This window comes from Hydra viridissima, unplaced genomic scaffold (genome assembly GCF_058129835.1).
Source record: "Hydra viridissima isolate aposymbiotic clone 2 unplaced genomic scaffold, HvirCarnegie_v1 scaffold_16, whole genome shotgun sequence".
NCBI classification, from domain to species: domain Eukaryota; kingdom Metazoa; phylum Cnidaria; class Hydrozoa; order Anthoathecata; family Hydridae; genus Hydra; species Hydra viridissima.
Window position 1 is genome coordinate 7,895,191 of NW_028324315.1, and position 15,273 is coordinate 7,910,463.

The 15,273-nt window shown below is 31.6% G+C and overlaps 2 protein-coding genes across 4 annotated transcripts in view; one reads left to right on the forward strand and one right to left on the reverse strand.

Annotated features, from left to right (window-relative positions):
- Positions 1 to 15,273, forward strand: part of LOC149877876 (uncharacterized) — a 52,252-nt gene that overhangs the window by 30,301 nt on the left and 6,678 nt on the right. Inside the window, exons 1-2 of one of the 3 annotated variants that reach the window (XM_090073653.1) lie at positions 10,976 to 11,177; positions 11,292 to 11,461. The exons of 1 other annotated variant lie outside the window; for it this stretch is intronic. The gene's annotated coding sequence lies outside the window, so the exon portion shown is untranslated. Of the gene's footprint in view, positions 1 to 10,975; positions 11,178 to 11,291; positions 11,462 to 15,273 lie in introns of those variants that run through there. One more of the 3 variants, XM_090073652.1, reaches the window with a different exon arrangement.
- Positions 953 to 3,073, reverse strand: LOC149877880 (uncharacterized). Its single transcript, XM_090073616.1, has one exon. The coding sequence runs from the start codon at positions 3,071 to 3,073 to the stop codon at positions 953 to 955; it is 2,121 nt and encodes a 706-aa protein (XP_089929742.1).

The following is a 15,273-nucleotide window of genomic DNA, read 5'->3' on the forward strand; positions in this document are numbered from 1 at the left end:
GCGACGTTTTTTTAAAGTAACAGCTTTTTTTAAAGTAACAATTTTTATTTTATACGGTTTCTTTTAATTTGCGTTTATTTTATACTTTTTCGTAAAAAGTCCTTTTTTTCCAGTGATTTTAAAGTTTCTTTCCGACGACGAATTTATGACCTCGGTATGTTGCGCAACAAAGTTTTGGTCAATTATAAAATTTTTAAAAAGTTGTGTTAAGTTAACAGATTTTATTGCGATTTGGGGCATCGGATCGAACGCAGAATTTACTTTTGGTCGAATGTTTACAAAAGCCAAAAACTCTCCTAGATGTTTCTTTCGATTTTTTATTTTTGGTTCCGTAGATTTACGTAATAAAAAAGAATTGGAAAAATAACTTTATGAAGGAAATCTACCATCTTGATTTGACACAACCGAAAATAAAAAGGTTATTCGCAGAAAACTGAGTGACTTTCAAAACAAAATTAAGCCATTTTAAGGAACGCCTAAATGCAATTTGTATTACAGACTTTTTTTTTCCAACGAAGCTTCTTTTTTTTGTAAATGTTTTACGAGTCTTCTTAAGTTCTATTCTTTCTCACTTCTGAACTTTTCCTGGTTCAATGGTTGTATAAAAACATTCGTTAGCTTTCACTGCAGCTAGCTGCATCAACTTTTTCGCACTAAAATCCTACTCTTTATTTTAACTGTTGAGTTTTTTTAAGTTGAGGAGGTTTGTTAATACGACAACTTTGTTTACTTTTACTTTTTACTGTTTTTATTCAATTCTCTTACAACTTTTATACAGGAACAAAAAATTCTCGAGGGCCTAATTATGTACAAAAATAGCGTATGACTTGACTAACAACTTACATCAATAAACTTTAATGACAAAATTTTATAAACGTAATAATAAAGTTTTATAACGATCAGCTTTTATCACATCACCCCAAGAACTAAAGTTTTTAAGTAACATTATCATTTAAATATGTCTCCTTTCTCTGGTTGATCGTCTTATCGCTGGTAATAAATTATCGACGATTTCTCTGCCACCAGCTTCCTCCTCAGCGTCAACAACTGTTTCTTCGGTTTCTTCCTCTCGTGCAGCAAAAATGTCTAAATCTTCAAAATCACTTTCGTCGCTGTCGATCTCTTCACTGATAATAGTTTCTCTTGAAGCGTTTGAAACATTTGAGGCAGGAGCTATTCTTACATCTCGCACATGTCTTGGTACACCATCAATTTCAATATTTGTGTTTGTGAGTATGTCAGTTACAGTACCAATTTTCCAAACTGAAGTGCACTTTGCATCAGCAGGGCGAACGTAAACTTTTTCTCCAATTCTATAAGTTTCCATAACTCGTTGTGATCTTTCCTGAGTTTCAATGTTTTTCTCCTCTTGAATTGGAAGACGCCAGACGTACATATTTTTCTGAGAAGCAGGTGCAGATTTCTCATTTGTTCCTAACGTTGGTTTTGCATTGTACCAAAATACCGCTAGTAACGGACATATTTGTGCCCTTGCAGCTGTTCGTTTTACTGTGCGGTGGTTACGCTCCACTATCCCATTCCCTGAAGGTCTATATGCACATCTATACTTCTTTTTTACACACCATTTTTCACATATGTTTGAAAATTCCTTGGATTTAAACACCGCTCTATTATCCATCAACAGTTCTTGCGGTGGGCCATGCTCCCTAAATACGGATTCCAATTGACTTACTACACTTTTGGTATCTTCGCACGGCAACTTTTTCCAAACTGCAAACCGACTTGATCCACAGTCAATCATTGTTAAATATGGCGACCCTTTATAGTGAGTCACGTCACAAGCAATTTTATACCATGTGTCTGGTACATCTAGCACTCCATTTTCCCATTTTACTGGTGCTGGATCAATTGAATTACATTGGCAACAATTGCGAACACATTCTTCAAAGTCTTTTCTTAATACGTGCGGAAGTCTTCGTTGCACTGTAAACATTGTCCGATTAACGCCAAAATGATGCTTTGAGTGACAATTACGAATTTCTTCAGCAATACTTACCCCACCTAGTTCTTTAGTATTTCTTTGTGAAAGTTCATTTATCCAAATTTTTGGAACTCTTGTCAACACGTCAGCTTTGTTGATGGAGGACAGAACCCATTTCAATGTGATGTTTATATTATATTCTTTTATTAAGTCTTGCAATAGAGAAAGTCTCCTTTTAATAAGCATTTCTGATAATCCATTTGATCGAACCCTATGACTTTCAGTCAGCATACTTTTTAACCATCCATGAATTGTTACTGAGTCAGTGAATACTGACAAATTCTTTATATGCCACTTAGCAGCTAGGTTTATCCCACGCACCACAGCATCTAATTCAGCAATATTAATATGCATGACATCATTTATACTTCGAAGCCAGGCTGCATCCTCATCTATTACGCCATTGTATTCTATAGCAACCCCCATTGCCATGCTGCTTGCATCACACCACAATGTCGCTCCATTTTGAATTCCTTCAGCATTCCATTTTCCTCTCACTGAATCACTAACTTCCAATCGGCGCAATATTTCAATCAACCATGACTGAGCTTGATCCCCGATTAGATCATCCCAAGCATCTCCTTGACTATGTCGTTTTATAAAACTGCAGGCAATTCTGAGCCAATCTCCAACAGGATAGTGACCTAATAAGTGTCCACTTATCGAAAAAAGTTTCCGTCGTGTTACTTTTTCAGTTTTGATATCTTGTGACTTTGGAATGGTGTTTCCTCTTTTCCAACAAAGCTCCTTTTTTTCATTTCTAAATAGTTGCAAACCCAACACTCGTGCATTATCACATTGCTCTGGCTCTTTGGTTACCAATCCATAACGCGCCAAATGATTTACGACCTTTTCAACTAATGTTTTTTCCAAATTAACAATTATATCGCCAATGTAGTGGTCAGTTGCTTCACTAATACCTGCATCTAGATTCAACACGCTACCTAAGATTGATGACATTATTTTTGGAGCAGAATTTAACCCAAAACCAAGACGTGTAAGACAGTATTTTTCTTCTTTGTAGATTACCCTCTGATGCTCCCACAAACTCGGATCGATGTGTACTTGCATATAGGCGCATCAAAGATCAAGTGTTGCAAATTTGTCACCAAGAGTTCTCCATTTTCTAACTTTTTCATCACATGCATCACTTGTGGCATTATGCGAATTAACGTACTGATTCAATTTGCGAAAATCCAGAACAGGTCGTACCTTTCCTTTATTTTCCTGCTCAACAGCCATTAACGGGACAATCCCTTCTGTACTTTTTTCTTCTTTGTTGCATGGTTTCAACCAGCCATTTTTCACCCATAAGTCCATCTCATTATTAAATTGAGGTATCGACTGGGGTTTTACTTTGTACTGTGCGACAGAAATTCTCAGTTGTGGTTGACCTTGTTTCCATTTATATTTAGCAGTCCACTTTGTACCATCAAAGTAAGCATCAAAATCCTTGTCATTTATACCAACACTTTGTTTCTCTGTATTAATTGAAACAAAACCAAATTCAATTTTTCCATTGTACAAGTGCACTCCTCCACAGCGATTAATGACATCCATACCAATATTAGCATCAATACCGTTGACAACACTTTTTAGAATCATTACTGATTTTTTGAGCTTTTTTCCTTTAATGATTAATGTTACTGTAGCTTCTCCCTCCGTTTTCTCAGCTTCTCCATTAACAGCCAACACCATAATGTCATGTCTTCTAATACGAATACCAGCTTTCCGAGCTATGTCGTTTATAATAATAGTTCGGGTACATCCGCTGTCAACCAGTGCTTTCCCTGCAAAGGTGTTCACCTGCACAGTGCATATTGGAAGCGCCGTCAGTTGTTTAGAGAAACAGCTGGCGCTGGCGATTCCCCATTTGAGTTTCCCTGATGCAACAAACAAAATCTTGCAATGTGTCCAGATTTTCCACACCTGAAACATTTTATCCCATCACTGACAATTTGTTTCTTCGAAAAACAGATTCGAGCAACATGTCCAGGGGTACCACAGTTGTAGCAGATAACATCAGTAGCGGATGGTTTCTTAACATTTTTATGGAACTCAGAGATGATTGTTAAAACATACTCTTCTTTTGTTTTTTCCGTCATCAGTACTCTTGCATGGTTTAATGCATCCTGTAAACTGATCCCAAATATTTTCACTTGTGCTCGTAGCTGCTTTGAAATTTCAAGCGGCAATCCAGTTATGAACGCTCTTAGCAATAATTCTTCGCTTTCAATATTGGCCAAATTTATAAGTTGACGCAAACTGGCCAAATACACATCGACAGATTCACCGTCAATCCATCTCCGATCTCTGAACTGCTCGTAAGCTCGGAAACCATCAACTGCAAATGCATTTAGTAGGGCTTTTTCAATGTCCTTAGCGGAAGTTTTTTGGCTCTCCCCAAGTTGCTCATATAATGCGAACGCACTGCCTTCAAGAAACAACGGAATGATCAACGAAAGATTGCCCAACTTTTGCAGCTCTCCCACCAGTTTGATCTTTTTCAACCACATTACAACATCTCCAGATCCATCAAATTTTCCAATCATTTTTGCCATGGATGCCATACTGCCAAAATAGCTTGTTAATACGACAGCTTTGTTTACTTTTATTTTCTACTGTTTTTATTCAGTTCTCTTACAACTTTTATACAGAAACAAAAAATTCTCGAGGGCCTAATTATGTACAAAAATAGCGTATGACTTGACTAACAACTTACATCAATTAACTTTAATGACAAGAATTTTATAAACATAATAATAAAATTTTATAACGATCAGCTATTATCACAATGTTGAATCAAATCATATCAATCAAAGAAAAGTTGTTAAAAGATTGACAAAAGCATATTTTCAACCATGTTTGTGGCACTATGACATAGACCCAATGTTTTTCTGGTTAAATTTACCAGCTATTCTTGTTATTTACGCTGCATAATAAAGTTGTTATAGTATCTTAAATATTTATAATGTTAACCTATTATATTAAACTGCTGTTAGGTAAGAATTTACCTAAGCATAATTTTTATTTGATATTTTTGAAGAATCTAAAAACTATTTACACTAAATTTATCACAAAAAACTCTTAAACAAGTGGAGCAGAAAACAGAAAATTTGCAAACAAAAGCTAAAAAAACAAACTGTGTGCTCGTATGTTAATAATTCTCTCTTATTTGGAAATAGATTTGCGTTGCTTGGTCAAGACTAAGCAGTGAACGCCTCAGGGAAGAAATAGCATAAGCCCTAAGAATGGAATTAGTAAAATCGTTTTCGGACAGATGTCCAGAGTGAACCAAAGACTCACGCAGACGAAGAAATTAAAGAATCACGTAGATGAAAAAGTTTCTATGCTCACCGCCGCACACACCCAAGGTCGTTAAACAGTCCTTCCTAAGTCAAAATTACCTAATACATCAAATTCATCAATGTTATACCTAACGCTTTTATTTTCTTTTAAAACTGAAGTTTCTGATCCAATTTTCCGATAAAAATTAAGATTCTCTATAACGTATTTCTAGCCTTATTCTCTATGTTCTAGCCATAAGTTAATAATCGCTTTAATATTGACATTTCTACTGAAAATAAGTTATTGCATAGTTCAACTCTAGCTTAAAGATCTTAGTTCTAAACATGTGTCAATACTCGTTTTAAAATTAAAAATCCCTGATTACATCAAGATTCTCATAACGGCATTTCTAGTCTTATTCTCTTAGTTTTAGCCTAGTGTCAATATTCGTTTTAGCATTGAAACTTTGATTCGGATTAAGTTCTTGCTCAACGTAATTCTAGCCTTAAATTCTGGCCTAGTGTCAATATCCGTTTCAATATTGACAATTCTCAGTGCATTTCTAGCCTGATTCTCTTGATTCTAGCCTATTGTCCATATCCGTTTTAATATTGACCGTTCTCAGTGTAATTCTAGCCTGATTCTCTCATTTCTAGCCTAGTGTCAATATTCGTTTTAATATTGATCGTTCTCAGTGTATTTCTAGCCTGTTTCTCTTTGTTCTAGCCTAGTGTCAATATCCGTTTCAATATTGACTTATCTTCGTGTATTTCTAGCCTGATTCTCTCATTTCTAGCCTAGTGTCAATATTCGTTTTAACATTGACTTATCTACGTGTATTTCTGGCCCGATTCTCTTAGTTCTAGCCTAGTGTCAATATCCGTTTTAATATTGACTTATCTTAATGTGCTTCTAGCCTAGTGTCAATATCCGTTTCAATATTGATCGTTCTCAGTGTATTTCTAGCCTGTTTCTCTTTGTTCTAGCCTAATGTCAATATCCGTTTCAATATTGATCGTTCTCAGTGTATTTCTAGCCTGTTTCTCTTTGTTCCAGCCAGTGTCAATATTCGTTTTAATATTGATCGTTCTCAGTGTATTTCTAGCCTGTTTCTCTTTGTTCCAGCCTAGTGTCAATATTCGTTTCAATATTAATCGTTCTCAGTGTATTTCTAGCCTGATTCTCTTATTTCTAGCCTAGTGTCAATATTCGTTTTAATATTGAGCATACTCAGTATATTTCTAGCCCGAATCTCTTTGTTCTATATGTTAATAAAGTAGAGTTAGTAAGGTAGTGTGCTAGTATGCTTGTTAAGTAGTTTTACTTACACTATTTTTTTTGGTTGTCAAGTATACTCTCTAGTTTATGAAAATTAACTTGATATGTAAAATATTCTGTGTAAAAAATTAGTTCTGAAATAATTTAATTTATCTCTCATTGACCACTCTTATAAACATATAATTGTTTGTATTTAGAGATCTCTATAAAGTTGCTGACGTAGCTATTATTTGGATGCATGAAATATCTCTAAATGCAATTTTGAAAGATGTTTTTTTTTTTTTTTTTTTTGAGAAAATGTATATTAATATTTTTTTAAGCATTTAGAATTTTACAAAAGCCATAATTCAACAGTGTGGTTCAATATAAAATCAAAAGTGGGCACAAAGGTAAAATTATTTTCAATTAATAATATACATGCAAAATTAGTAGTAATAAATTGATTTTACATACTTTCATATCAAATCTAATTCTTTTATTAATTTGTCATTTGTTCAATTTTTGCAGAATTTTTTTTCATAATATTGAATTTGCTCTATGATTGTAGTTTACAAATTTATTTTAAATAAACCATTCCTAGTCCACTTACATGTCTACAGGTTAACATTATGGGGTATTTATTCAATACTTAATAGATCCTGATAAGAAATCCTTCCATTTTCACTGAGTTGCTGGCAGCTGCATCAAATCAGAGACCTACACTTTTCTAGCAGATCCATCATTCATACTTATTGCGCCAGGTGATGAGGTTAGCAGAGGAGCATCAAGAAGAATAGAATCTTCATCAATTTGACCAACCTATATTTTTTGAAATTCTTTTCTGAATTCAATTCAAATAATAAAATTAAAATGCATGGAAGGGAGATGCTTCATGATTTGCTTGATAGTTATGGAAATCTCGGGTGATTTGGTCATTTTTTAGAATCACTTAAGTGGCTGCAATTGAATTCTAGAGATACTTAAAATTACTTAGCTGTTAGAAATATGAAAGGAGACAAGCAGTGACGCAACCAAGAGGCTTTGATTGCATTCTTGTAAATTTTTTGTTGAAAAGAAAATTTTTTTTCCTTATTTTGTGTTTAGTATTATCGCTTTTTTAATGTTTTACTAAGTAATATGAAATTAATGTCTAAAAACAAAGAGAACTATTTTATGTGAATGATTTTTGCACCTTTGGGAGCAAATCCGACACTTAAAAGCTACGCATAAATTCTTTACGTTTTCTACGATACTCTATAACTTTGGTTGAGAGAAAAATTTTATGAAAGGCTGCTTTAATGCTGAGAATGATTTATAACTGCTTAAATAAATAAATAATAATAATAATAAAAAAAGAATTATCGCTATGTAAAACACCCATAATTCTTTTTTATTATTATTTAAACAAACTCTATTAGTTAAGTAAAGACCTAAATAGAAATCTGAAACTTCAATTCCTCTTTGCCTTGACGAAAATTCCTGGTTGTGTTACTGAAATTATCTGTATCGTGCAAGTTGTAACGAGTTAGGGGAGACCGGGGTTAGTTAGCTATAATTGTGTTGTAATTGGTAGCGCTACTGAAAACATCAATACATTTTTTCATAGATTAAATATACATTTTTAGTTGGCTTTTGTTCTTATCGAAATTTTTAATTTGTTAAGCTTTTTTTTTTGTTTTTATCTTACCTAACTTTTCTTGTTTGCAAATTCATTTTATTTTTAAAAACACTCGTAATTGGTGAATCTGTGAATATTGGTGTGTTTCCCTTTTCATTTAGCTCTTTTTCATACTTCAGCTTTTTTGAATGATCTCAAATCTTCAGTAGTGAAGATGAAAATATGACAATATGGCTATAATTCTCTAGAGTAATTAATTTCTGGCTTGTTTTTCTCTCATATGATTTATACTTAACATTAAACTTTCCCTAGAAGGGTTCCGAATTTGGTCTTTCGTTAGTGAATGCAGGTATAAAATCAAGTTCAATCGAAATGGCTTTTATATTCTAAATTGTAATTGATGAACAAGGGTGTATTTCCATCCATGAGTCGCAAACTGTATTTGTGTATTTTTTAAAAGGATTAAATAAACTGCGAACCAGGAATTGTAGTTTCTGGCTGCATTGAGGTGGAATTATTTCTTTTGAACTTCTGGACGTTTGCATGGAAAGGGAGATGCTTCATGATTTGAATTGATTTGAGTTCATCATCATCATCATCATCATCATCATCATCATCATCATCATCATCATCATCATCATCATCATCATCATCATCATCATCATCATCATCATCATCACCATTATCATCATCATCATCACCATCATCATCATTATTATTATGTACAATTTTCTTATAAACTGTACATAATAATAATGATGATGGTGATGATGATGATAATGGTGATGATGATGATGATGATGATGATGATGATGATGAGGATGATGATGATGATGAGGATGATGATGATGAGGATGATGTTGATGATGATGATGATGATGATGATGTTGATGATGATGATGATGATGATGATGATGATGATGATGATGATGATGATGATGATGATGATGATGATGATGATGATGATGATGATGATGATGATGATGATGATGATGATGATGATGATGATGATGATGATGATGATGATGATGATGATGATGATGATGATGATGATGATGATGATGATGATGATGATGATGATGATGATGATGATGATGATGATGATGATGAAAATGAAATGTTAATCAATTTATTGAGAATTAAAATATTTGTCACTAAGTTGTTCATAGTTCAGTTTTACATAATATAATTAATTTTTAATGATTTAGCTTTGTAGTTACAGACACAATCTTTTCAAAGCTGGTGGACAAGATAAAAATAAAAATGCTGATAGATTACTGTTATTTAAATTAAATTGTTAGTTTGTTTGAGAAAGAAGGTATAAAATTTATTACAGAGCTGAATTCAAAGTTGTTATTGATAGAGATGTTTCTAATGTTATTTTTTAGTTAAAATGAGTTTAATTGAAGTTAAATCATTTTTGTATGAATGTATATAGATTTCAATTTGTAAAACTTTTTTTAAGGAAATTTATATGATATTGATATGCTTGATCTTTTATCCAATGACCAAGCTCATGACCTTTATGGTGCATTAGCTTGTTCTTACAATGAAACTAAAGTAAAGCTTTAAAATTCATATACACCAAACCTATACAAATTTGTAATAAAAAAGAATGCTATGAAAAATTTGCTTAAAAACTTATCTATCTGTGCAGAATAACTTGCAATATGTACATGTCACATAAAACTATATGTTATTTACAATATACTTCTTGTTGTTTAGCACACTGATTATATATTATAAAGTACTTGTTCCTGGGGCAATAATATACCTGTTTGCTAAAGTTAAGCAGGTTTGAAGAAGTCAAGTATGCAGATTTTATATTTAAAATAAAGTTTTATTTTGATTTTAATATCGTATCCTAGGGAAGATACTTTTAGTAAATGTGGATGGACCAATAATCAAATAAGTGAGATTTTGCATTTTTAAAAGATAATAATTTTCAAGGTTGCTACTTTCCTTATATACAAAAATAAAATCAAAGATAATGCTATTTTACAAATAAAAACTCCTAAATCTTTCTATGACAAATTATTGTCACAAGGAAGGTCTTTGGGTTCAAAATTAGATCTTTCTAATTCTTAAACCAAAATTAGTTGTGAGAAGCAAAAAATTATGCGCCATAATGATAGGTATACCTTGATGGTCATATTTAAAAAGGAAGTTCTAAGTTTTAGCTACATTTTAGTTATATTTTCTCAGCCATAAAAAGGCTGAGAAAATGTTGTTTTCCTTCTCATTGATTTTTTTGCATTTTATGCTGAATCAGCAAAAAAAAAAATTATTTTTTGAGCGTTTTTATTTATATTGAGAAGTATTTTTTTTTTAAAACTAGTTTTGGTATATGATTATGTTGGCAATCAAAAAATATTTTTTTTACCTGATAACCACCTTAAATAAAAACGGGAAAAGTAGGAGACAAAAAAAACCTGTAACCCCTAAAAAAGATAAACTGATATAACAGAATTAGCTTTTTAAATATGAAAAACGGTCGGCTGTTAATCTTTTTAATCAAAAATTTTTTTAGTCCGGATAAACTGCCTAAAAAACCGGAATGAAATGGTTCTAAAACAGACCGTACTTTTTTTAATAGTTATATGTATAAACGAACAGTAACTCATAACTAAAGTTTTGTGAAAAAAATTACTTCAAAATGTTCACTAAATATTTTGCTATTTCCTTTTTATTATCAGAGCAGACGCGTAGTACGCAGTGACAAATAGTCTCTTTCAGGATACCTCGTTTTGGACTTTGTTCGCTTTAATAATATAACTCCATCTATTATTTTGTTAAGCCCTAATATTTGATTAAGACTCTCACCCATCGACGGCCATTGTTATATAAAATGAATTAATCTCACATCAATTTTTAAAAAATCACAATCAGCAAGAAAGTTAACTGACTTGAAGCGTTTTAAAGTGAAACTTCCAACAACTAAAGCATATAAAATTAAAGCTATAAACTAAATCAAGAGCTTACCGATCTGAGTTTGGTTCATCGCAGATTTTGGTTGGTAGTTTTTCATTATACGAAACCAGTTCAAGCTTTATAATGATTTTAATGGATTTTTGCTTTATTTTTTTCTATGGTTTGCTGTTGCATGATTCAGTTTTTTCTATTTAGCGTTGAGCCTATGGATTCAATTTTAAATTCTTAACATGCTGGTTTCAATAAGTTCGAGAAAAACTGTAGAATTAAACAATTTCGTCAATCAACCAGCTATTTACATAAAGATCGCAGAAAAGAATTTTTTCAATTAAAAAAATGGAGAAACTAGAGGGCGAAATGAACCGGTAGGTCATCTAATTTTGTTCTACTCTTGTTATTTGTTACCTGATTTTTCAACAAATTTAATTTCATAGTTAGAAAAGCCGGGGAAAAAAGAGGAAAATATGACTTTACAGAAGTGAATAAATAAGGCAGGATGAAGTGAGAGTACATGAATAATAACAAAGTTCGTAACTGAATAACAAATCTTAAATTTGAAAAGTTTAATACCAGAAACTTAATATCAGAAATCAGATTCTGAGCTCTTTTTGAAAAACCTCTCATATTATAAACTGTCATGTTAAAAAAAGAAAAGAAAACATGTATGGCTTATGTCCCTTTGAATAACTTATGTCCCGTTTGAAAATATGTCTTTCAATAAGGTGCAGAGCCCCCATAAGTCAAGTCACTTTAACAGTCAATAAAATGTTTTCCGTCAAAAGGAAGTTTACTGGGAAGGCAGTTTTGTTTCAGTGGCTAAGGGGGTTCCTGAAATATCTGATATCAAACGGTTTATTTCACTTCTAAAACTGCTCTAATTTATTTTGCCGCAGCACCTACTTCTTTGTACTCGTTATTAACCTTAATAGTTTGCTCATGGCCTACTATATTACACGGCCGTATATGTTACTTTTTAGAGGCCGATTCTAAGAGGCCTATTTGCGCAAAAAAAGTAAATGACACTACTACAAGTGATAAAGTGTAAAATTGCAAGTGTAAAATATTAAACTTGCATAAGATTATTGGTTTAAAAAGGATATATATATATATATATATATATATATATATATATATAGCTATTTTAGAAAGTTAATAAAAGTTAAAAAAGTTAAATCATATCATGGTTAACAAGTGTGTTGCATATGGTTGTAAAACTGGATACATCAGTTCTTTGGAAGATAAAAAAGTTGCTTCTTTTCATTTTCCTTTAAAAAATGAAGAGTTACTAAATTATTGGGTTCATTTTGTAAACCGTAGTGATTGGGTGCCTTCACCTAACTCTGTTTTGTGTGAAAAGCATTTTAATGAAAAGTACATTATCCGTGGTATAAAATGCAAGTTAAATTGGAATCTGGATCCTATTCCTGAAATTTTTTCAAGTGAGTGCTTAAAACGTCCTTCCACACTACCATCACCTATTGCTATGAGAAGACCACCTAAAACTTGGATTTATCAAGAAGATGAACTTAGTTCTTTTTCTAAAAATGATAAAATTACTGACTGGAACATGTTAAATAGTAAACATTCACCAGAAGGCTTTGAATTTAAAAAACATCTCAATTGTATAATTTATTATAGTTTATTAATTGATCCAATTACACATTTTCCTTTAATTCTTGAATCAATAAAAATTGACAATTGTTTATGTGTAGCTTTACAATATAAAGGAAATAATGTCCCACTTCCTCCATGGTTAACTAAAGGTCATAATGCCAAATTAACTTGTTTGAGTATGTTAGAGAATCTTGCTTCATACATAAAAATCATTGCTTCTTCTAATAGAAATATGCTTCTTGATGAAATAAATAGTCGAATATAGTATAAATCCAAGGGTCAACCACAGTATTCTGCCAATATGATTAGACATGCTTTATTATTAAGATATACATCTAAACAAGCATATAAAATGTTACTTGAATTTTTTCCGTTACCTTCAATTTCTTTATTGAATAAAATAAAACAAGGTGGAGTTGATGCAATAAAGGCTGCTAAAACACTGCTTGAGAAAGGTTCAATACATGAAGATATAATACTAATTGTAGATGAATTTTATCTTCAGAAACAAGCACAATATTGTAGTGGTGTTTATGTGGGTGCAAATGACGAGGGTACTCTGTACAAAGGAGTTGTTGCATTTATGATAGTTAGTTTAAAGAAATCTATTCCTTTTATTATAAAAGCAATACCTGAAGTTACTATAAGTGGTAAATGGCTTTCAGATCAAATATCAGATTCTATTAGTTCTCTTTCTCTATCTGGTTTTAAAATTCGAGGAATTGTTACTGACAATCATCAAGCAAATGTAACTGCATTTAGTTTACTTCATTCTAAATTTGGTAACCAATCAAGTTTGTTTATTCATCATCCTGATAGTCCGAATAATAAAATATACTTATTTTATGATAGTGTTCACTTAGTTAATAATATCAGAAATAATTTATTACACTGTAAAAAATTTGTCTTTCCATCGTTCACATACAATATAAAGGATGATTCTTATAGTTGTCCAGCTGGTTATATTACTTGGGGAGATTTTCATCATCTACATTCTAAAGATGAGCAACTTCAGGGTAATTTAAGAAAAGCTCCAAAAATCACATATCAAAGTCTTCACCCTGGTAACAGAAAGCAAAATGTTTCTCTTGCACTGTCCATTTTTGATGAAACAACAATTGCAAGTTTTAAAAATTATTTTCCAGAACGAAAAGACATTTCTGGTTTTCTTACTATTTTTCAAAAATGGTGGACTATTTCAAATTCTAAACAACAATTTAGTCCAAATAAACTTGGTAATGCAATTGTTTGTGATGATGGTAAAACAACTTTTTTTAGGCAACTTGCTAATTGGATTGAACTTTGGCAGAAATCTCCATATTTTACACTATCAAAACAAACATCATCTGCTCTTATCACAACTCTGCGTTCCCAAGCTTTACTTATAGATGAGCTTATTAAAGAAGGATATTCGTATGTGCTCACTTCACGACTTCAAAGTGACCCAATGAGTGTAGATTTTCACAATATAGACAGATGAGTGGGGGGAGATTTCTAAAGAAGGATCTAAAGAAGGACCATAATAACCCAAATAATAAAGAATTACTGGAAATATTAGATTTAAACTCAAATGAGATATCTGAATCAACTCTCTTACCTGAAACAGAAGAGGTTGCAACAACAATTGCTGGTTATATAGCTAAGAAATTAATAAAAAGAAGCAAATGCAGTTATTGCAAATCTATGCTAGCTACAGATACAAACAATATAGTTATTTGTCCATATCTACAATTACTTCCAAGAGGTGGTCTTACTGTACCTTCACTTTCACTCAAAGATTTTACATGTGGATGTTTTGCAGTCTTAGATAAACTTTCAAATTTAATAACTAAACAAGGGGCTAATGTCAAAGAAGTATCAACCTTTGTTTTATCAAAATACTTCCCAACAATTACTTTTACTTGTGATTTACACAAAGAATGGGGTTTTAACTTTGCTTCTAAAATTATAATTATCTTTTTTTAACAATAAGCAGAACCTTATCAATGCCACTGTAAGAAAAGATGCTGTTAAAAGTTTTAAAAGTAGACAGAGACAAAAGTAAAGTTAAAAAAACAAACAAACATTATAAATAGATAAAAAATAGAAATGGATAAAATATATAAAAGAACATAAACCTTAACCTGTGATTTCTTTATAAATTCCCAATGTTGTTGTCAATTTAAATGTATTATTAACAGATATAAAAATATATATTAGACACAAATATATATAATATACATAGATATATATGTTTTTATATACATAAATCGCTGGTATGAAAACACAAAATGCCAGTGTATAACATTTTTGAAAAGGAAAAACTTTCTTTAATTTATTTAGCTAATTTGTCACAAAGCTTTCGGGCTTTTTTACCAGCAAAATCATTTAACAATTCTGCGGATTAAATTCACACTTGAATTAAGTTCAAAAAAATAGCTGTTTATAGGATAATTATATTTATTTACTTAGTTTTGAATATCAATTATTTAAAAATATAAAATAAAAGCTGAATGTGACAGAGACTCCAAAGTTCGCAATTACAACATTTTTTGCAGCCCTCCTGCATTGCACGATTTTAACC

What these genes read in the sequence shown, in the direction of transcription:
- LOC149877880 (XM_090073616.1), bottom strand. Translation starts at nt 3,073, where the DNA reads ATGCAAGTACACATCGATCCGAGTTTGTGGGAGCATCAGAGGGTAATC.